The 23,220-nt window shown below is 44.7% G+C and overlaps 1 protein-coding gene across 2 annotated transcripts; it reads left to right on the forward strand.

Moving 5' to 3' along the window:
• Nucleotides 1-337: 337 nt before the first annotated feature.
• LOC133925872 (uncharacterized) lies at nucleotides 338-22,932 on the forward strand. 2 transcript variants are annotated; one of them, XR_009911029.1, is made up of 3 exons: nucleotides 338-480; nucleotides 584-755; nucleotides 22,882-22,932. XR_009911029.1 is itself a non-coding variant. In XM_062371614.1 (3 exons), the coding sequence occupies exons 1-3, from the start codon at nucleotides 363-365 to the stop codon at nucleotides 1,187-1,189; spliced, it is 330 nt and encodes a 109-aa protein (XP_062227598.1). In that variant the 5' UTR covers nucleotides 338-362; the 3' UTR covers nucleotides 1,190-1,224. The 2 variants fall into 2 exon arrangements, 1 of the variants encoding a protein (XP_062227598.1); XM_062371614.1 differs by lacking the exon at nucleotides 22,882-22,932 and adding an exon at nucleotides 1,150-1,224.
• The last annotated feature ends 288 nt before the right edge of the window (nucleotides 22,933-23,220 follow it).

A 23,220-nucleotide genomic window follows, 5' to 3' on the forward strand; every position in this document is an offset into this window, starting at 1 on the left:
GCCACAACGACGTCTTCTTACGGGGCCAATAGAAATACGTGCCCAAGAGATCCAGTCTTAAAAAATTCCTGATGGTTTGGCTGGATGAGTAAATCATAAATCATTTTACCCAGCATGCTGGAGAGAAGAAATGACGTCAACCAAAAGCTCCCGTAGCGTAGGATCTCCATGACAATGGGCCACGATCTTATTTCTTCCGCGGGGACTCTCATTGAGGGCTTGTTTGGGAGCCCATTTCCATGCGCCGTTTTCCCTGGACGGAAGACCATGGAGCAAGCTCCCCTGGCCAAATAGCGGCTACATTTGGAAGCCCGCCACTCAAGGTTCGATAGTCTGATCCAGCTTATTTCTATAGGGAGAATATGCCACACCTTGATAGCTTGGGAACCTTTCCCCATCGCTCGCTCAGGACGCCGCCCCGGCTTCCTCCTTTGCCTCCCTCGGTCGCTACCCCGTGGTTCTCTCCTCACTCTAGCTCTGGTGAGTCTACTCTTCTTCCTCCCCTACGAGGATCAATCTCCTCCTCATCCCATGTTTTTCCTGTCTTTAGAGCTCCGCACCTAACAATCCTTCTTAAATCTAGGGGACACTACGAGGATCCGCACAGAGAGAACCAATGGCATAAGGATCCACACGGGGAGGACCAACGGCATGAGGATCCGCACGGGGAGGACCAACGATGCGAGGATCCACACGGGGAGGACCAACTACACAAGGATCGTTGGGGGCTGCAGCTGGGGGAGCTTCTTCCGAAGGTAACATGGTAGTTCATTTCTCTGAGTCCCTCATTGAACATGATATTGGTCTGTGAAGGATTTATTTCCGCTTGGTTGGTTGAATTAGAAGTATTTCAGAGGTAACTCGGTAGTTCAAGTGTTCCTTTTGATAGTAAAATAGATACTAGTGGATCTTTTAGGATTTTGCTGAAGATCTAAGCAAGATTCAAAGGATACTTGCACCTTATTTGTTACTTTGTTTAACATGCGTAATGGTACTCATAATTATAGTAGCTAACTTCCACTGCAACAAATGGCATGCTATGTTTGGAATTCTGCTTCTTGGTTGGTGTTTGATAGAATAAAAGATGAGTGAGTGATGATCAATTAGGCTTTACATCTTGAGTAACACACATATTATTGTATCTGCTAGGGGGCTATTTCGTTCACTTTGGATCCTTGACATTTTGTAGACAGTTTGAGCTATTTGTATGATGGTACTCTGAGCAAAGTTGTATTTTGAACTATAGTGATTTGTCCTGGTGTGTAGAATTTATTCAGGGCGTTGGGTATCTGCAAAACTTGAAGTTACACTGCGAGTCCTTATCCAAATCATTGTGAGGAAGAGAGAACCTATTGTTTGCGTGTTGTAAGTCGTAACCGGTAATAATTGCAGGTTTAAGCATCCAAGAGATTCAATTATCAAGCTAGAAACCTCTTGCAGTGGCAGGAATGTTTTAGCTAGTATAGTATCTATTTCTAGGTACCTTGTTAATTGAAAATTTGGAATATAGTGTTGGAACTTGGAAGTAATGTGCTGGCCTATGAAGCTGTGGTGTGATGATAGTTCTTGTTGTAGATGTTACCTAACTGTACTGTTACTTGACTTTTGATAAATTCGCTCGATGGAGCCTGCATAGCATCTTTGGTGCAAAGTTTTTCAATATTAATTGATATTGCAATGAGTTTGTCATTTTTTTATTCTTTCTTATTTTTTAGACTACTTTTGTTCCTTGGGATTTTCATCCCCTTAGTTCTCAAACAGCTACAGCGAAAAAAATTCGGACAGAAAAATCCCCCTAGAGAAATGACTTGCCCTCAAAAACCCAAAGATCTCCTTCCCTAGGATTCTCTTCCCCTTGCTTCCAAATATAGCCTGATTAGTGGACTGGGATGGAGAATTCTTATCCCTTCTTTAGGAACAATCTCGCCTATTCACTTCGATTGTCAATAAAAAAAGAGAGCCTAATCCACTACCACGGTACGCCAGCCTTAATTCCTTAACTACCATACCTAGCACAACTTAGTATTCGATAGCTACTGCCCCTCAATCTAAAGGAGCAGGATTTCACATTAAACTAAGACTCATCCTTCGATATTCAGGCATATTGAAAGAATATATTTATGGCGATACTGTAAATACAAAAAGAAATATGAATAGTCCAGATATCGAACGGCAAAACTCAATACCACATCCATATTTTGTAAAAGAATTCGAATGCAAATACGACTAGTGAGAAATTTAAATTGGTAAGACTCAAGGTGCATCCTTACCGGTCAGGAATTACAACTCCGGGCTTGCACCCATTAAAAGGTCTTCAATAAAAGCTCTGGAGAAGGGAATCTAGTGTTATTTTTTTTTAAATTAGATGGGAAAATCTATACCACATTCTCGTTTGGTCTGGCATGAATATCAGATAATACATATTATTCGTATCTGTTTTCCATTTGTACCCGTTGGAGATTCTTTTTTTCTTTGTCTTCTTGGAGATTGTATCATAATTTGAACTATTATGTTTTACCATAAAAAATCAAGAAAGTGTTATATGGAGTGGCCACATAATGTTTCCTTGATCAAGTCCCCTTAGAATTTTTACTGGTAAAATATACTTCCATAATTTATAGCAACACTTTTACCTAGGAAAGAAAAGCCCATTACCGTTTCTTTGAGAAATCATAAAAGAACCTAGCTGACATATGTCTGCAACCTCCCGGCTGCATGTCGGCCAATTACAACTTTTTTCAACTATCAACAATTTTCTTAAATGATGACATTGGAAAAAAAAATTAGTTGAGCAAAAGGTAAAGTAAACGTTTAAATATCGCTGCCACAGCGAAAGGTGAAGAGTACGTAAAGAAGAAAACTAAAATGGTAACAAGTCATGTACTCATGTCAAAATCGTAGAACTATATGTATTAGCCAGAAAGCAACATTTTCGATTTCTCCTTCTGGAATGTTAAGGGTACAATTACTATGTGGAAGATCGTGCTGGTGCAGTAGTAAATTTGTTTTGCATCAGGTCATCCATACTTTTCCATCCACCTCTAGGGATAAGCGTGGAGCTTATATGGATTATCCTAGTTTAATTTAATTAACTAACTAGTTATTTTAATCTAGTTATGAGCGTTGTGGATCCAGTTTAATTAAATCATGAGCATGAGGTTGCGCTCACTAGCTGACCACTTACCCACTTTTCCTCCATCATGAGCGTGAGGTGCAGCTTAAATATGCTGTTGATACTACTTACCCACTTTTCCAGTAGGCCAGTACAGCGAAAACTTGCCTGATTGGAATGTGAGAATTTTACATGAATTATGTACGAACTTCGTAAGGGACAGTTTGATTGTCGGGGAATAAGAAAAGTTCACCTTTGGAAGTAAAAGTCGTGCGTGACCTAATATGAATGTGCATCGAACAAAAGTACAGAAGAACCGAGCAATTGAAGAAGGGAAAGGAACACTAAATTACAACAGTGAGAGGAAAAGTGGGTAAAAGCAAGAAGAAGCAAGAAGAAAAAGAGAGGAGTGGGAGAGAAAGAGGAAGAACTCCTAATGATTTTTAGTTGTACTGTCACGAGCTATATATATTAGAATATATATATTTTATACATAAAGATAATTGTTTGCATAACATTATATGTTTGCTATATTTTATTAATGTATTACAATACAAATTAGTGCTCAACCTTGTGCTGTATCGGCAAAGCAGGAAAAAGCCGGAAATCACAAATGCGACAGTAACCACCCAAAAATCGTGGTTACCGTCCTTCTCGGTCCGGTCCGGTTTCAGAAACCGAACGGTAACTGAATTTGAATTCAAAAAATTCGAAAAAATAAAAAAAATAAAAAACAAAAAAAATCTTAAAAAAAAACTAGGCACAATTCTTAAGACCTTCTGTGAAATTTGTTTTAAAAAATAATGTCGTTTGCATCATATTCTATATGGAGGAAGTTTGAAAAAAATGAAAAAAATTGAAGCGTGCGGCTCAGTTATTAACTCATGTTAAGAAAAAGTGTAACATGCAAACACATATTTTTCTTGTGTAAAACATATTTTAAGAGAATTTTTAAAATTGATTTCACTTTATGTAGATTTTTATTAATTTCTCTATGATTTTTACAAAGTTCACAAGCATAAAGTGAATATGTTAAGAAACAGCACTGTGATTAACTTTTTCATGTCTACTATTATTTTTCCTACGTAAATCATAGTACAAATAAGCTGATGAAAGTGGCTTCACTAATTTTTGAGGTGTGATAGGTCAGTTATGAATTAATCTAGTCGTAACATATTTACACAATCATGCATGTTATAATAACTAATTCATGAGTTCATGTATTTTTAAAAAACATAGGATCATGTAAGAAGACTAACAAAATTAGTTTCATGATTTTGGATTAGCAAAGAGTAAACTATGCATTTAACTTGGTTTAACAAATACAATTTCTCACAGAAAATTGTGAACTTTTTTATGAGTATAAATACTTTTATCATGTAGATAATGTCACAAGGAAACCAACAAAATTTGTTTCACTTGATTTGCAGCTCAGATGAATTAGTTATTGATTTTAGAAGATTGAGATAATTTTTGGGGTTTTTTAACTTCACTGAAAATTGAGAAAACCGCTCGATAAATCGAGAAAACCGAGCGGTTACCGAAAATACGGAAAATTTAAAAAAATCGCTCGATAAATCACAAAAACCGCTCGGTAACCGGTCTAAACCGATCGGTTACTGAACGGCTAAAATCGTAATTTTTTTTTCAAATTTTAAATTTTGCCAAATAAATTTTCTTCAAATTTTTTAAATTTTTAACAAATAACCACGATTATCACGAATTTTCGGTAACCACTGAAACTCATAACCACACTCCAGTCGGTAACTTTAACTCTAATCAGGGGGCGCTCGCGTGCGCTCGCCCACAGCATGCTCTCTGGGAGTACTATTGCGGTACGTACCGTGTAGGACAGACATGTCTTCAGGTAATGGATCAGGTCAAAAGTAACATGTATGACTACTTTTTTTTTCCGAATGATATATGGCTACCTTTTGACACAAGCTATAGTAAAGGTCACTGGACTCTAAAGATGATTAAATGGATCAATCGAATCGGTCCGGTAGGGGTCCAACTCTGTACAGTTCAAAATCGGCACGGTCTGATTGGCCCATTTACTGTTACGGGTCGTGCCGTGCCGGCCCACGTGCCGAGCCGTCGGCTCACGGCACGGCCTAACTGTCACCGTGCCGTGCCGGGCCGGTCCACGGCACAGTCGGCACGATGGGCCCGGCCGGCACGATGGGCTCGTTCGGCACGGTGGAGGCACGACAAACCCGTTTGGCACGACGGGTCCGACCGGCACGGTGGAGGCACGACAGGCCAGGTCGGCACGACGGGCCTGGCCGGCACAGTGGAGGCACGTTGGGCCCGTCAGCATAAAAAATAGGAAAAAATCAAAAATAATCGTTAAAAAAATCTAAAAAAATAATAAAAAATATAGAAAATAAATACATAACATCTTTATTGATTTGTTGCCTCGTTAAAAACCTTTCTCCTAGAAGGAAAAAAGAGTACAACCTATGATTATGCTCCGAAAATTACATAATTTCATTAGAAACCCCAGAATTTTACTTGCAATTTTTAATATGCTTCCTCAAGTGTCCCGTTCTATTTGGAGATCTGGCACCTATTTCTATGCTGCATATATTACACTTAGCAAATCTTACCTGTTCCCCATTAATTTCTTTGAAGACCTTTTCAAAATGTTGCCACACCCATGACCATGCACGCGAGTTCTCGGCGTCTTGATCCATGAATTGAAATATGGAATTGGTTTCTTGATGTGAAGTGACTACTGGCTACTTGGCTAGTAAATAGGAAAAGAGAGATGGGTGGGTAGGGTGGGCAATGAGAATACATGGAGTTTGAGATGGAGTAGATGGTATTTATAGGTCACGATGAGAGGAGAGGTAGGTGGGGGTGAGGCCGCGGGGGGTATTTTAAAAAAATAAAAAAAACATGAATAAAATAAAAAAAACTTAGAAATAATAGGGGCACATGATTAATTCTAAAAATGAGCTTTATTGATAGGTTGCCTCATTAAAAATCTTTCTAGCAAAGGAAAAAAGAGTACAACCTAGCTCAAAAAGTTTGAAATTACACGTTCTCATCAGCATCTAGATACAAATTTTGGAATGATTCTTCAAGCTCAGTATTTTCTGCAGTGTGTTGCATTCGTGCTTCAGCTTGTTCCCAATCCTTTACTATGGTGAGTATTTCAACCATCTCACTTGACAGATTTGTTCTTCTCTCTTCGATTATCCTTCCTGTAAGACTGAAGGCAACCTCAGAAGAAACTGTAGATACAGGAACCGTTAACAAATCTCGCGCTAACAGTGAAAGCACTGGATAATTCGTCTTGTGCTCATGCCACCATTGCAGTATGTTGAAGTTTTCTTGTTCGTGGCTGATAATGTCACTGTCGATGAAGGTAGTTAGCTCCCCTCCGGATGTTGAAATTCCGGTGCCCATAGACGATCGTGACGAATATAACACCTAGCATACCTGACACTTACCCCATCTTCCTCTTTGTAGATCCTTTCAAAGTCTTGCCAAACTTCGGAAGTACCGGCTCTTGATCTTTTAGACCCACTGCTTGCTAATGTGTGCGCACTTGTAGAGCCTGACGATGGAACTGCTGCTGCATCACCTGGATCTGGATGTGAACCAACGGGAGGTTCACCGTCGGGTCCATCATCACCTGCAGCACTGGTATCAAAGGGGCCGTAGTCCCCTGTGAGTCCTTGGAGAAAAAAAATCATGATCTATGGATGTATCATGATCACCGGCATCCATGATCAATGTCGAATGACACTACAAAAATTGAAAATATTCAGAGTTAGAAATAATCAAGTAATAAAACTAATAATAAAATAAGACTCAACAACGATGCAAAAAAATCACCAAGATTTCTTCAACTTCAAGATAGCAAGTCAGCAGGATGACGATTTTGGAATTGCTCGGATTGTTTTGCAACAATTCAAACTAATTTTGTCAAATTATTGCTAATTCTCACGAACTTTGAGACAAGAATAAGAGAAGAAAACAAGAGAGAAAATGGTGTTGCTGGTGTGGAATGGAAGGGCAAGGTGATCCTCTATTTATAGGTGAAAATGGTGATTTTTGCAATTTTTTTCGAAGTTTTTGGAGCTCAAACGGTCACAAAACGACTATAAAATTCAAAAATATCGGGTTAACGGGTTAAACGGAACGGGCCGGGCCGTGCCGACCCGACCGTGCCGTGGGCTGCCGCGTGCCGAGTCGGCACGGTGGGTCGTGCCTCCTGGGCCACTCGTGCCTGAGCCGGGCCGTGATGGGCCGCCGCGTTCCCGGGCCGTGCCTCCTGGGCCACTCGTGCCTGAGCCGGGCCGTGCCGGGCCGTGCCCGTGCCGGCCGTGGGCCGGGCCGTGCCCATGTCGGCCCGACTCGGCCGGACCGTGCCGTGCCGGCCCGCCGTGCCGCGCGCTCGGCCCAGGCACGGCCCGTGGCCTCGTGCCTACAGTTCCGTGCCTCGGGCCAGCCCAGTAAGCACGGTCCATTTGGACATCTTTAGTGGACTCCAGCTAGATTACCTTGAGATCTGACCATTTTCCAGGTATGAACAACAAAATTAGCAGTTTTGAGATCTGACCATTTTCCAATACATTTCTGTAGTAAACTAGAACAATGACAAAAATTCAAAAGTAGACAACTTACTTAACTGTATTTATCGAAATAGATAATATGTTGTCATATTTGTAAATTTAGCATACGTATTCGGTATCTTATTTATCAAAAATTGTTGAATATATCACTGTTCACCATTTTTAGCACTAAAGTACCGAATATCAACTATATTCGACATCTCAGATACCGAATATATGTCATATTCAGCATGCGAGGTACCGAATATAACCAGCCAGGTCAACCCCCGTTTGCCATGAACAGTACCCACGTTTATTAAATTTAGTTTTCCCTCTCTTTCAAAATGGTGGTCCTCTGTTACTCCAAAAATTTTAAAACTTTTTTTACTTGTTTCATAATCCATGTGCAACCCATTTTAATTAGATTCACCCAAAAATCATTTGTATATTTTAAACTAAAATTCTCCAAAAAAAAAGCTACTTTTATAACATCTAACAATTGTTAGTGCCTCAAGTAAATTCCCAAAAATCTGGAAAAATTCACTAATATTCTTCTTATATGATGGAATAATTTCTAAAATTATTTCTAGCCCTAGGTTATATGATGAAAAAGTGAGTTCCTTTGTAATGCTCTATTTGTATGCATTTTTATCATTTCATGTGATATTCTTCTTTTAATTCAATTTGAATTTAAACAAAATTTAACTATCTCATTATTTTTATCCCATTGATATGCTAACATTTTAACTACATGTCTGAAGAATGGTGGGCGAGCTGGCGCGTCTCTTGAACGGTGCAAGCAATAGTTGCTTAAAGTATGATTATATTATATTTTAAACAGTAACATGGTTTTCCAAATACAATTTAACTACTATTTTTAGTATAATATATTCATAAAAATATAATCATATCAGTTACGAAAGCAAAATTAATGCCGCATCTATGCATAAGTTGTCGTGTTTCCATCTGAATATTTATAAATATAACAATATATAGTAAGTTTTAAATGTTTGACTACATACACATACGTCTAAAATGACACTGGAAGTAGTCAAAACAAACAGCTCTTCCTCCTTACGTAGTCTATAGAAATACCACAACTGTATTTCTTAGCCGCTTAGGCAAACATCAGGTGTGTAGTGACCACGACTATGAGCACCACCTCTGCAGCAATGTCCATGGAGACGCTCCAAATTCATGACCTCTTTGCACACCTCCTCCTCGTCCTTATTAACATTCTCCTCTTCAAGCAACTACTGCTTGCACCGTTCAAGAGACGCGCTAGCTCGCCCACCGTTCTTCAGAAATATAGTTAAAAGGTTAGCATGTCAACGGGATAAAATAATAAGATAGTTGAATTTTATTTGAATTCAAATTGAATTAAAAGAAGAATATCATATGAAATGATAAAAATGCATACAAATGGAGCATTACAAAAGAACTCACTTTTTCATCATATAACCTAGGGCTGAAAATAATTTTAGAAATTATTCCATCACATAAGAAGAATATTAGTGAATTTTCCCAGATTTTTGGGAATTTATTTGAGGCACTAACAATTGTTAGAAGTTATAAAAGTAGCTTTTTTGGAGAATTTTAGTTTAAATATACAAAGGATTTTTGGATGAATCTAATTAAAATGGGTTGCACATGGATTATGGAACATGTAAAAAAAGTTTTAAAAATTTTGGAGTAACAGAAGATCACCGTTTTGAAGGAGAGGAAAAACGAAATTTAATAAATGTGGGTACTGTTCATGGTGAACGGGAGTTGACAGGGCTGGTTGTATTCGGCACTTTAGTGCCGAATATGATATTGTTCATCATATTCGGTACTAAGGTGCCGAATACAGTTGATATTTAGTATTTTAGATACTGAAAATAATGAATAGTGTCATATTCGGTATATGAGGTGTCGAATATGTCACTGTTCACTATTTTCGGTAAATGAGGTATCGAATACGCATGTTAAATTTGTAAATACGAAAATATGTTATCTATTTTGGTAAATACGATCGAGTATGTTTTCTACTTTTAGATTTTTGCTCTAGTACAACAAATGTTTTTTATGGTCGGTTATAAAAATGTGATCACAGTTCGATAAAAAAACCAATTGTACTAACGGTTATCATAGTTGGTTCTTTCCTTAGACAGTTAGATATGACTATGAAGCTAAGAATCAATTATGATAAGATATTACTATCATCGATTTATAGCTAGAACTAACCGTGATACATCATAGTTGATTCATAGGTAGAATCGATTATAATTACAGTCCGTTCAAGATTCAAACTGACTGTAATGTACTATAGTCGATTTATGACTAGAATCGACTATAATAGTGCTTTATTACAGTTTGTTTCACTAATAAACCATTAGTAATAATATTTTTACAATTAATAATGGAGACGAAAGATGTTTTTACAATTAATAATCGGTATGCTTATGGCTTGAAAATAAAGAAAACATCTAATATCCATCATAAGGGTTTATGATACATAGTGAAATCATAATATCTGAAGTGGTTTGATGAGCATGTTATCCCAGGGCACAGGGTAGGACCTTATCCAAGTCCAAACAATAGCTAGACCGGTCAAAGTCCACATCGAACAAACTATTGCGATTGGTGTTCAATCATCTATGTGCGAAAGTGCAAGAGAAACGTGCTTGACACGATAAAGGATTAGCAGTACACCTCAGATTGGTGGATTTTTTTAATATTAATTTTTTACATATATTACAGAAATAGTACCAAAAATGAGAAAAATTCAAAAATAATATCTATTCACCCTATCGTATGGCGAATCTTGTTCTCGTCATACCGTATGGAGAAAATAGTGTTTTTGCCGTACGGTATAGCGAAAATTGCTAACGTGACGCTGGCGGCAACACGGGGTGCAGGACTGCAATTACGGACGGAAATATCGCCAAATGGGAGGACGAAAAATCCCACAGCGTGGACCCTCCCTCCTGCGTGGGTTCGTGAGCCCTATCTCATGCGTTAGAATGGCCGGATTTTTTTTCTTCTATTGACAAAATATTGTATCACTTTTTTATTTTGAGATTGAACTTATTTCTGAAACGAAATGGAAAGATGTTAAATAAATCGTAGAATCGCTTGTCGACAATAGGAGGTAGCTGATAGAGATTACATGGTAGGCTACAATAGTATTTGTAAAACATAAGTAGCATAGAACCCGGTACAGAGGTTACATAAGCTGATGAGCATTACATGTAACATGGGGTTTTTCATCGTAATGTGAATAGACCTTAACCATAAAGAGGTGTTGACAAGAAATATTGGCACGTACGGTACGCCTAAAGAATAACCTAATAGCGTGCCACTGCTAAACCAAACATACCTTAGGGAATAGAAATAGGCCGGGGTATAATAGATTCTCTCTACTGAGTGCACCTAAGATATTTGCCATTTCTTTGGCATCGGTTCCTGCCGCCTTAGCGCGATGGGCCCTTTCCCACTTCCTTTTCCTCTCTGTTTCGCTTGCTTGAGCCGCAACGTGCTCCTTCGTGGTATTCCTGATGCGCTCCTCCTCATGCTGTTTCATCCGTAGTTCATCCTAATGTCGCTCGTACTCTCGGCGTTGGTAAGCTTCCCTCCTCCACCGCATCTGCATATCCACTCATCGCTTTTGGTTCTCATTTTGCTCTATGTCGAGCCATTTCCTGAATTCGCAGAGAGGTGGAGGAGACTGGACAAAAGAAACAATAGGAGGGATTAGTAAGAGAGTGTATGAAACCATATGGAAAGATCCACATGAGTGATCTATGTCGCTATACCGGTGGGTACTCATATGGTCCATGTCGAGGCTTGTTGTACTTGTAGTTGGCACATATGAACAAGCGTAGACCGTAGGTGTAGGGTATGTCCTGGGACTCGCGAAGCCTACAAGGGTCGCCATAGAAGCATATCGGTGATTCGACCCCATGGAGGATGGAAATTCCCCAATGTTTCTTGGGTGGACTTGGTGGAGCTGAGGAAGAAATTTTAGTTGAGGGAGCTGAGGAATGAGTGGTCTACCCACGGATGATGGAGGTGTTATTTATAATGGATGGGGGCTGGTGCATGGATTGAGTGAAACGGCTTGGCTGGAGGGTGGAGCATAGGATGCCCTGTGAAACCTAGAAAAGTTGTGGCACTGATGCGTGGTAGAGATTCTCTTTGGTAGCTCTTGCTTGGTGTGATCATTTCATTTTGCAAAAGTTGGGCAAGTAGTTATTGTTGTCTCTACAAGCAAGGCAGGGAATCCAATGACATCATTGTCCTTAGAAATAACGTCTTGGTAGATTGGTAAATCCCTACTATTTTATTGAAGAAAGTAAAGTACATCAAATCAAGGGCCATCGTAAGCATTTGTTTCTTGTTTGTGGCTCCAATACCTAAGGAAATATGCACCTTCTCGTACCCTACTCGTAAACTGGCGAGCTCATCAATGTTGCAGTGTGCTGGGGTGACCCCACGTTGTCAACATTTCAGAATGACGTAACCTATCATTGCCACCTTTTTAGAGCAATGTAACCGCACGGTGCTGAATTCACAGAGTTGTTAAAGTAGTGCATCCAATGTATGCACTTTCTCCAAATTATATGCCTGCACTTGGTCCATACACCATAGGGACTTGTTGTATATAAACAGAACACAATCGATTCTCAACTCAAACATCTCGTGACCGCGACCCACATTGAGACAATGGCATATCCTCATCCTCTTGATGGCCCCATTGATCCACCACCTCCACACCCCCATTTAGATGTCCATGGTAGAGATTTCTACGGAAACTACAATGCTCTTCCTTGCTCGTTTTGGCTACCATGTAGACATGTAGATGATGTTGCTGTCCAGGTTTATGAGCATTTCGGTGACGCATGCCATCTCTTCTTCCGTTGTGCACATTTCAGAGTACGAAGAAATAATACTCACATTATTTCCTATTTTCTCAAAACCATTTACTTATCTCATTTTTTATTTTTTCTAGATGAATGATTGTGGGTTTCAGTACTGGATTGACCCGCTAATAGATTCACACATTCAAGAATACATCCGTCACCAGCACGTCTTTATCGAGGAACTACATGAACAATTGCGCCAAGAGAGATGCAGCAACGTCAAAAGACGTTATATCCCACCTCGCATGGCAGGTTGGAGGAACAACTGGGAGTAATTAGGATGTGTTCTGACCGAGGATTTGATTTCGTATTTGATCTGTACCGTGTTGTTTATAATTGAATAAATTGTATCCCCGTGCTGTGTTATCATCACATGGTTTATGCTAGAGCTGCAATTAATATTAGTCTCCTACCTGCATTGTTGTTTCAAGAATACATAAGACTTGGTACAAATATGCATCATGAAAGAAACATGTAAGTTACATATGCAATGATAAAATCCACCATACTAAGACAGTAGAATACGTTAGCAGAATAAGGTAGTAGCATCAAAGTAACTAAACTACTCCGTAAACTAGTAGTCTGAACTAATGAAATAGAAAGCTGAACAAATGACAATTATTAATCATAAAAGTAACACAAACTACTCCCGACCCCTACCTCGACCCCTTCCCTGCACCCCTTCCCTGCACCCTGCCTCTGGCATGCTTTCTCCTACATGCTGGCGCTGGAACGTCAGTCTCGTCCTCCTCCCGAGGATGCTTGTAGGCGGAATGTGTGTACCAATCTGGCACGTGGTGCTCACGGCTAGGCAACTAGGGCTCATAGATGCCTTCTATCTCCTGCTGCGTAATCTGAGTAGGAGGTGGTGCACCGTACAATTGTGATGAGGCCAACACTTCCGAGGCCCCTACATATTCAAAGATGGGGTTCTCGTTAGAGTGCGGCTATCGGTGGATGAACATCGCAAGCGGGGATCCCGAGGGACCCCCTTTGAGATTCAGCCAGGGGGCTGATTATGGATCTACCTCGTACGTGGGGTTAATGCGAATGTGTGGGATCTAGGTGGGACGGATGATCGTCGGCTAGTAGGAGTAAATGCACAAGGGATTTAGACAGGTTCGGGCCGCACGGAACGTAATACCCTACTCCTGTGTGTTTGGTGTGTTATTAATGCTCTTGGAATGCCTTTCTCTGGATATCTGTGTTACAAGGTTTTTTGGTCTATCTATCAAGTATTGAGCTCCGGTCTTCAAGTGCCGGTCTCTCTGAACTTGTGCGAAGGTGAGCTCTGATTAGCCTTAGCTTCTAACTTCCTAAACTTGCTAAAACCCGTCTTTCTACGAAGTGCTCCCCCCCTTTTATCCTATCAGGGGGAGGCTCGGCGTGCCCAAATGGGGGGCACAAGTTTCCGTAAGCCATAAATGGAAAGCAACCATTATGAGTCTACAGTTTGATGTTACACGGGTTGAAAATGTGCCCTTCGGTCGGTCCCGTCGGTCATTGCGCCCCAACTTTAGCAGGTGCAGGGGGGCCCCACCGGCCAGCCGCTGAATATCCCCACATGCCCGTCCGGTCAGAGTGGGTCTGACATGGTCTGATGTGGCAGGGCGATAGGTGATACGCCTCGAGCCCATCGATGATATCCTCAAGCCGTCTTCCTTTATGGGCCCCGTAGGGTGACGTGCGATGGTTCCCATTGCATTAATTGTCCCCAAGCCTTCCTGCCAGGCGGTGGTAGGGACTGACGTACTCAGTACGACAGGCGTGGGGGGAGTGGTTGAATGTGACCGGCCACGCTCCCCTCGGGCTTCCCACCAATTGACACCTCACCGTGGAGGCCTTACGGGGTCCACCGGCAAGGGGTTTCTTAGGTCCTCAGGGAACTCTAGGTACTCGGGGACTAACTGTTCTTGGCCCCGAGCACCCCCTCTCGGGCCTAGCTCTTCTCGGGTCCTCGAGGAACTCTGGGTACTCGGGGACCAATTGTTCTTGGCCCCGAGCACCCCCTCCCGGACTTGGCTCTTCTCGGGTCCTCGGGGAACTCTGGGTACTCGGGGACCAACTGTTCTTGACCCCGACCACCCCCTCCAGGGTCTGGCTTTTCTCGGGCCCTCAGGGAGATGGTCCCCAAGGGATGGCGCCATGTGGCACTGTGCTCTCCTGGCCTCGGGACTCGGGAACCCCCGGTTCCCATATCACCGACAGCAGCCCACAGGCCCATCGGTAGGCGATGGTCCAGAGACTGCAGGTGGGGCCCTATTTCTTCGAGGCCGATCACAGCAGTGGTGGCACGTGGCTTTCTGTTGCCCGGTGCTGAAATCTTTGCGGGCCTTGCAGTTTTTAGGCCCAAGCTCTTTGGGTAACCCAAGGAAGAGCCAAAAAGGGCGCACGTCATTTCGAGGAAGGCGATGATGAAGGACGTCTTCCAATAGGCGCGGGGCTCCGTGGAAGCGAAGAAGCCGTAGCCCGGGCAACCGTCCGCAACGTCGCCACCGAAGTGGCGGAATTTTTGTGCGGGAGCCGGGCCTAGGCGGTGATAATGGCGACGACGCGTGACCCCCAAAGTGGTGGAATTTTTTGAGGGTATCTTGTCTTGGTATCTCGGAGGACGTCAACGACGAGGTACGCTGGTCGCTGTATCTGGTGGGCCCCGACTGTGGCCTCGCCTGAGGCCTCGCCACAGCCCCTGAGCCCGCGTGTAGAATCCTGTGCTCGGGGCACGCAGCCCCCGGGCACTCGCGGGTACGCTGCTGCTGAGTCAAATAAACACAGACAGACATAGACTTCTTTGCTCGGGAAGCGAGTCCACCTGGCACGGTACACGCCATGACTCGTGAACGCTTTTTGCCCCGTGACCTCTCAAACAAATACACCGTAGACGCGCGCAGGCGGAAATGCAACCAAGAGTCCCCACGGTTCGGCGGTGTTCGGGGTAGGACTATCCAGACCGAGCACTGACAGCCCGCCCCCGGGGTCTAGGCGGTCCCGACCACTCATGTTCGAGCGGTAGGATTACCCGAGAACCTAGAGGCTCGGTAGTGCTCAGGGTACTGCCATGCCGGCCGGGCACCACAGCCCACCATAAAGGACCTAGGTCAGCGATCGCCGCCTGTGCGGTACACCGACTACTGTTTGTCTTTGTCGTTTCGGAAAAGCGAACACGAGGGCAGGATTTTGCGCGCGAGGAGATTGCCTCGCCGAACAGATTAGCATACGAGGGTTCCGAGATTAACTCGGGAACAATAGTTTATTATGAATGTATGATTGGAAATTCATATGACTCTAGTGACTCACCGAGTTGGTGTCAGCCTTCCAGCTGACCAGGCCGAGAAAAGGTGGATGCCCCGACGCTCGGGGCGCCGGGAACATGGACTCCCTTGCGCAGAGCGCTTTAGCCCCCAGGTCGTCCTTTTAGCGTCCGAGCACTTCTCGGGGGCTAGGCGGTCCCGACCACTCATGTCCGAGTGGTAGGATTACCCGAGGACCCCAAAGGCTCGGCATTTCCTTGCAAGCTCAAATAGGCAAGGTTTCTTTGCTTGGTGCGCTCTGTCAGTGCGGTACTCATTATAGCTTGATCTCATTTTTGACCCGCGACCTCTCGAATGCGCGGACCGACTAAGTGTATAGACAGAGATATGACCAAGAGGTCCCATGGTTCGGTGGTGCCTGGGGTAAGACTGACCAGGCCGAGGATCGACAGCCCGACTCTGGGGACTAGGCGGTCCCGACAACTCATGTTCGAGCGATAGGATTACCAGAGAACCCCAGAGTCTCAGTAGTGCTCGGGGTACTGCCATGCAGCCGGGAACCATAGCCTACCACAACAAACTTAGGTCAGCGATCATTGCCTGCGCCGCATACCGACCGTCATCCGTTTTTATTGGCCAGAAAATGAGAGAGAGCGTGTTTTTCTCACATGAGTCGAGCATCTCACCAAGCAGATTAACATATGGTTCTAGAGGAAAACTTGGAACAAGAGCAATATAGACGTATATTTAACGATTCATACTGCTGTGATGAATTTATATAGCGAGTGATAACTTACAGGGTTGGTATCAGCCGACGACCCTCTGGCGTTTTCTCCCGCTACCTGGATAGGCGGGTACCTAAGGAGTGCTTGCGCTGCAAGCAAGGCACTCCCAGGGCTGGCATCACCAAAGTTGAGTTTGCGCTGTATCGGCGCTCGGCATTGTCCGGATGCCGATCTTGCGGTAGGGACGATTGCTCCTTGCTGCGGGTTTGGCGACCCGCCCGTGGTGGTCACGGCCCTACTGGGCCCAGCGCCATTGTCCCCAACACGAGGAGGCGCTGTATGAGCCGACTGTTGACGCCGTTGAGGATGAGCCGGAGCTGGGGCCCCCTGGGCCCCATTCTCCATTTCCTCGCTTGAGTCCGAAGTAGTGCGCTGAAGACGATGTCCGCCCGCCATTTTTTCTGCAAAAAACGAGGTGGATTCAGGGATGCAACCCCCTACCTGGTGCGCCAGCTGTCAGTGGATGAATACCGCAAGCGGGGATCCTGAGGGACCCCCTTTAAGATTCGGCCGGGGGGCTGATTCTGGATCTACCTCGTACATGGGGTTAATGCGAATGTATGGGATCTAGGCGGGACAGATGATTGTCGGCTAGTAGAAGTAAATGCACAAGGGATTTAGACAGGTTCGGGCCGCACGGAGCGTAATACCCTACTTCTGTGTGTCTGGTGTGTTATTAATGCTTTTAGAATGCCTTTCTCTGGATCTCTGTGTTACAAGGTTTTTTGTCTATCTATCAAGTCTTGAGCTCCGGTCTTCAAGTGCCGGTCTCTCTGAACTTGTGCGAAGGTGAGCTCAGATTAGCCTTAGCTTCTAACTTCCTGAACTTGCTAAAACCCGTCTTTCTACGAAGTGCTCCCCCCTTTTATCCTATCGGGGGAGGCTCGGTGTGCCCAGATCGGGGGCACAAGTTTTTGTAAGTCATAAATGGAAAGCAATCATTATGGGTCTACAGTTTGATGTTACAGGCGTTAAAAATGTACCCTTCGGTCGGTCCCATCGGTCATTGCGCCCCAACTTTAGCAGGTGTAGGGGGTTCACCGGCCAGCCGCTGAATATCCCTGCATGCCTGTCCGGTCAGAGTGGGTCTGACACGGTCTGACGCGGCAGGGCGACAGGTGATACGCCTCGAGCCCATCGACGATATTCTCAAGGCGTCTTCCTTTATGGGCCCCGCAGGGTGACGTGCTATGGGACCCGTCACATTAATTGTCCCCACGCCTTCCTGCCAGGCGGTGGCAGGGACTGACGTACTCAGTACGACAGGCGTGGGGGGGGGGAGTGGTTGGATGTGACCGGCCACGCTCCCCTTTAAATGCAGCATCGGGCTTCCCACTGATTGACACCTGACTGTGGAGCCCTTGCGGGGTCCACCGGCAAGGGGCTTCTTAGGTCCTCAGGAAACTCTGAGTACTCGGGGACCAACTGTTCTCGACCCCGAGCACCCCCTCCCGGACCTGGCTCTTCTCGGGTCCTCGGGGAACTCTGGGTACTCGAGGACCCACTATTCTTGACCCCGAGCACCCCCTTCCGGGTCTGGCTTTTGTTGGGCCCTTGGGAAGATGATCCCCGAGGGATGGCGCCATGTGGCTCTGTGCTGTCCTGGCCTCGGGACTCGGGAACCCCCGGTTCCCATATCACCGACAGCGGTGTACCTGCATTTATATCGTGCACAAACACCTAAGTATTAACGGAGAATGAGTAATGAATCTAATATTATGGAAAAAAGAGCCGTGACATACCTGGCGTGGGAATACACACAGGCTCATGCACAGGATGCTGAGGTTGAGGAATATTGTAGCTACGTCTGGTCCAGCCAGGGCCCCCTATGAACTAGGGGGCGGCTCATCTAGAGCCTCCTGCGAAGTGGGGGCTAGCCCATCAAGATCCACCTGTAAACTAGGGGCCGGCCCATCTAGAGCCTCCTACCTGCAAAATTAGTCAAATCGACACCATATAGACCGTTACACATTTAACCATTTCCATAGGAAACTATAATATTTCTAGCGTAAATGTGCAACAATATTACGAAGAAAAATTACATACAAAATATTTAATTTTTAACAAAATAAAATATTCTTAGACTAAATAATTTTTTTTATAGTAATAAAATTACCTGATCCGGGGGCGGAGGCTGAGGACTAGCATATTGCTGGTGGACAAAGGCGTAGGAAGGTCGTGGGGGCCGCTAAGTGGGACGCGCGGCCGAAGGGTCGCAGACAACAATATTGGGCTGCCGGCAAGATGTGTACTCCACGATATGTTGGGCCTTCGTGGAAAGGCGAGAGAACGCTTCAATGATATCATCGATCGCCATTCCACATGTGCCTTGTTCGCGCAACCTTGTAGCTGAACTCATCACCTCCTCGTGAATCTCTCTCGCGACATCGGACTGCGGTACACGACTAATCATTAGCAATAGCCGTAATGTGAATGTTGAAAGCCCTAATGTAACATCCTGAGTTTGAGCATATTTATTTAGTTGCAAAATTAGCTCCAAATTAAAACTTTTTAGGGTTCATTAGGCTAATTAAGGTTAAGAAGATAAGTATGTGGATGTATATATACATTCATGTATATTAGATGTGCAAAGTTGAATAAGTGTTCCAAATAGCACTAGAGTCAATTTCAAAGTAATCTCTGCATTAGGTTAGTTCATGTGCTTTGGTTTGAGATTCTTATGGTCCTTCGTGTGGTGGTTTGAAATTTAATGTCTCTCAATTTCTAAACTTACTCTTAGATTCTGTTCAGCTCAAATCCAATTCAAATTCAAATTCTTGGATTCAAATCGTCTTCAAAATTTCTCAAGATCCAAAGATCAGATATTCTAAGTGAAGTTGATCTAAATTCAAATACCTCAATTTGAATTTAAACCTTACCCTTATCCTAATCAACTTTTTCCTCTTCTCCGGCCGAATTCATTTCCTTCTCTCTTTCGGCCCAGCTCCTTCTCTCTTCCTCCTCCCACATGCAGCCCAGCTAGGCGGCCCGCCCAGCCGTCCCCTTTGTTCCTCCCACGCGTGTCGCGCCTGACCCGCAGCAACGCCGAGCGGCCCAGCTTGCTCGCCCGCCCCGAGCGCCGCTCTGTCGTCTGCGAACCACGCGTCGTCAATCCAAGCGTCGTGCCATTCTCCTTTCTCTTCCCTCCAGCGCGCGCTCGTCACCGACCGCCGTCTTCCCTCTCCGGGAAATATCCCACACGCACCCGACCGGCCTCCGCTTCTCCGCTCTCTCTTTTCTCTCACGCGTACCCTCTCTCTTCCCATGCCCTGCACACGCGACTTCCGCAACCCCCACCCATGCTTGGCCGGTGCAGATGGCCCATGCCTCAGATAAAAAGGTGGGCGCCGGCCACCACCTCATTGCCGACGTCCCCATGACGCCAGCCCACATGTACCGCCACTCCCTTCCCTCTATAAATAGCATGCCCGGTCTCTCTCTTAACCCTTCCCCATTTTGCCATCCACGCCACTGCCGCCGTCGCCATTACCGCCGTCGTGACCTCGCTATCATCAATCCGATGACCTTATGCTGCTGAGGAGCTTCAGGACCTTGCTGTCGTCTAATTGCTGGAAGGTCAACGGGAGCCCACCCGAGCCAGTAGTCGAGCGGCGCCGCCACTGCCCCTTCGACAAATCGCCAGCGTCGCCCCGCCCGTCACCATTCCTATGGTCGGTGAGCCTCCCAGTTCCCTCTTGCGTCCACGTAGGTAGCGTGTAGGTGTCCCCGGGGCTCCCTCATAGCTTATCGCCGTGCGCCTCCGTGTTTTGAATTCCGCCGCCGTAGTTATGCTCGCCGTCGGCTTGTTTCTGCCCTGTGCTGTGGCCTGGCCGATGTGCCATGATGACAAGAGGCACTAGGCCTCTCTTCTGTGCAGGTTGGCCCCTCCCCGTGTAGGGGAGGTGCTGCCCAGTTCTGGCCGCACCGTTGCCTCTCTTCGACCGTCGTCTGGTAGCGTTCTCGCCACCAGCCGCTATTGACGTACTCCCCGCTGCATCCACCGTACCGCGTACAAGCCCGGCGTCAACTTCCCATCACGAAACCACGTCAGAATTCCAACATGGCGAGCTTCCCTGTGCGCGCCACTGTGAATTTCTTGCCACCGGCCGTTCCCTCCCCTCTGCCGCTCACGCTGCGCCAGCGCGCCCACGTGCTCGCGTACCTCGGCCTGGCTCGGCCCAGTGGCCGGCTGGCCGGCCCAACCGCTAACAGGGCGTGCCCTATGGGCCGGCCCAACTCCCTTAGCCCAGTAACCACTAGCCTAAGACCCGAGTGGGCTAGCACTATGCAGCCCAGTATTGTGTATACTAAGCATAGCCCATTTAGGCCATCCAGGCCCAGATCTGGCCCATCCAGCCCATCCAGGCCCATTTAGGCTCAGATCTGGCCCATCCAAGCCCATTCGACCCAAGCCCATACTGTTCACATGGGTCCCACTGATCACGGTTCATGTGGGGCCAGGGTATTGTTTAGTGGGCCCCACCCGTGAGCCCCACCTATAAACAGTGCTATTTCTTAATTTCCTAATTTAAATTCTGATTAAATCTTCCGGGAGCTATAACTTCTCTGTTTTGGCTCCGATTTTGGCTATTCTTTCGTCAAAATTCATCTAAAATCGAGATCTACTCATCTATCATGGTATGATATTCATTAGGGCTCATTTGGATTTCCATTTGGTGTTAATTGATTCTTCATTGGTATCATCGTTATCAGTCGTAGTCGTGATTTTAGGGCAACCAGAGTTTTGCTAGTGCTGCACCATAAGCATCAGGAGTGAGGAGGATCCCGATTACAATCAAGACTTCGAAGAAAATTCCGGAGAAGGAAAGTTCTATTTCCTTGATCATATTGAACATATGTTTTTCAAATAATATACATGATCAACTAAAAACCGGATTTATTATCACCTGTGCTATGTATTACGTTTTTACAAACTACTGGTAATAGTTAATCCTATCAAACACATGTCATGTCTTGAATATTATTATCGAGAATACATATCACCCTAGGTTTACCTGTCGTTATCTATATTAATGTCGGACGACGCCATGATATCTAGCATGCTTAGGATTGAATACGTCTGCTCAGAGATGTCGCTTTTAAAACACTTCTCCTCGGATACAAGATTTACTGTTATCAATGAAATCTCATATACCATGAATCCTTGATGGCTGTGAATTCCGTGATGGCTGTGAAATCCTTGATGTCATGTGGGATATGGATGGTGATGTGTAAAAATGAGTGAAAACTGTTTTGGCGCGGGCAGGTAGAGTGGTCCTCCGGGGAGGATGCTCTTGGGGGTTTGAGTTACATGATGGTATTTATTGCCCATGAAGATGTCTGGCTCGGCCATTTAAGGACTGAGTCATTTCGCCGCCATGCCTTAGCGACCCCGTGCAACCATGCGTCTTGTATGGGCAGGACTTGACTTTTCCTTCACCAGACTGAGTTGAGCATCATACCAGGAGGCTGAGAGCAATGAGTAGCCAAGGGTCCATCTGTCCCGCTGTTTGGAGGTTTCAAGGATCAGCTTAGGCTTAAAAAGGGATGCTGGCCTTCGGAACATGCAGCTCTGGGACTTAGCGTGTCTCGTGGAAAAGCCTGACAGGAAAGGTGTTGGGAGAGTCTCGGTATGATTCGCTCCTCCGTTTGCAACGGTTGGAGGCTGAGCATATCGTGTGGGTAAAGCTGCATAAACTATACAGAGTGTAAATCTATTCAAATAGTCATGTCCATGGTCATAGACATGCGAAGGCAGAACCTTTTTGACTAGACTTTGGGTGCGTACGTCTTGATTATTGAGTGTGTAGACTAGATGTCCGTGTGATGAGGTTCCTGGCTCAATCCGCTAGAAGTTGTGTGGTACTAGAGGTACACCAGATGTGATTAAAAGGGACTGTGAAGTGAGGTGTAACCCCTCTCAAGACTGAAAAACCCTTGATACAGCTTATTACTGATTTTTAAACTACTTAAAATATTTTGAAGTCAATCATAATTGATACAACTTACAATATCTGGTTTGCTTGGTGAATGGTTCACTATTTTTATGTAAGTACTTTTGGGTCAGTTGGTGGAGTTTCCAGCAGGGCTATGTTCTGGTTGCCCATCTTAATGCACCTAAGTAGAAAGTGAGTGAATGCATTAGATGACACTGCTTCCCCGTGGTGCTAACGATGCATTCATGAGTTTCCGGTTCAAAATCCCACGTGTACACATCCTTTTTTTGTTTTGCTTCAAATATGTTCTGACTTATGGGTCCCGTAGGTAGAAAGGGTAAAAACTGGAGAAGAAAAAAATATATGGGTGGGCACTGGACTCAAACCGACTTGTGCTACGTGAGTTTGGCAGCCAATCACTTGTACAACTATGGCTTATTGTTCAAGGTATGGTTTGATGTTCTTCGTTTTATTCTTGTACTTTAGATGTAAAATTTAAACTCATTTTTTTTAAATTTCTGGTGGTAACCAAAGTGGTAGGCCCTTAACCAGCCAAACCGGGACTACCGGCCACCTCACGTGTTTTTTCACTTCTTCAGTTCTTCAAAACAGGCAATTTTCCCTGATTGTGATATACTAATAACTATTTTGTCATCCTTTTTTATTT

This window comes from Phragmites australis, chromosome 8 (genome assembly GCF_958298935.1).
Source record: "Phragmites australis chromosome 8, lpPhrAust1.1, whole genome shotgun sequence".
NCBI classification, from domain to species: Eukaryota; Viridiplantae; Streptophyta; class Magnoliopsida; order Poales; family Poaceae; genus Phragmites; species Phragmites australis.

Bases quoted from the DNA above. Each gene is read 5' to 3' on its own strand.
- LOC133925872 (XM_062371614.1), top strand. From the start codon at position 363: ATGCCACACCTTGATAGCTTGGGAACCTTTCCCCATCGCTCGCTCAGG. The intron at 481-583 runs GTGAGTCTACTC...TCTTAAATCTAG, and splicing joins CTCTCCTCACTCTAGCTCTG to GGGACACTACGAGGATCCGC. The intron at 756-1,149 runs GTAACATGGTAG...TGTATCTGCTAG, and splicing joins TGGGGGAGCTTCTTCCGAAG to GGGGCTATTTCGTTCACTTT.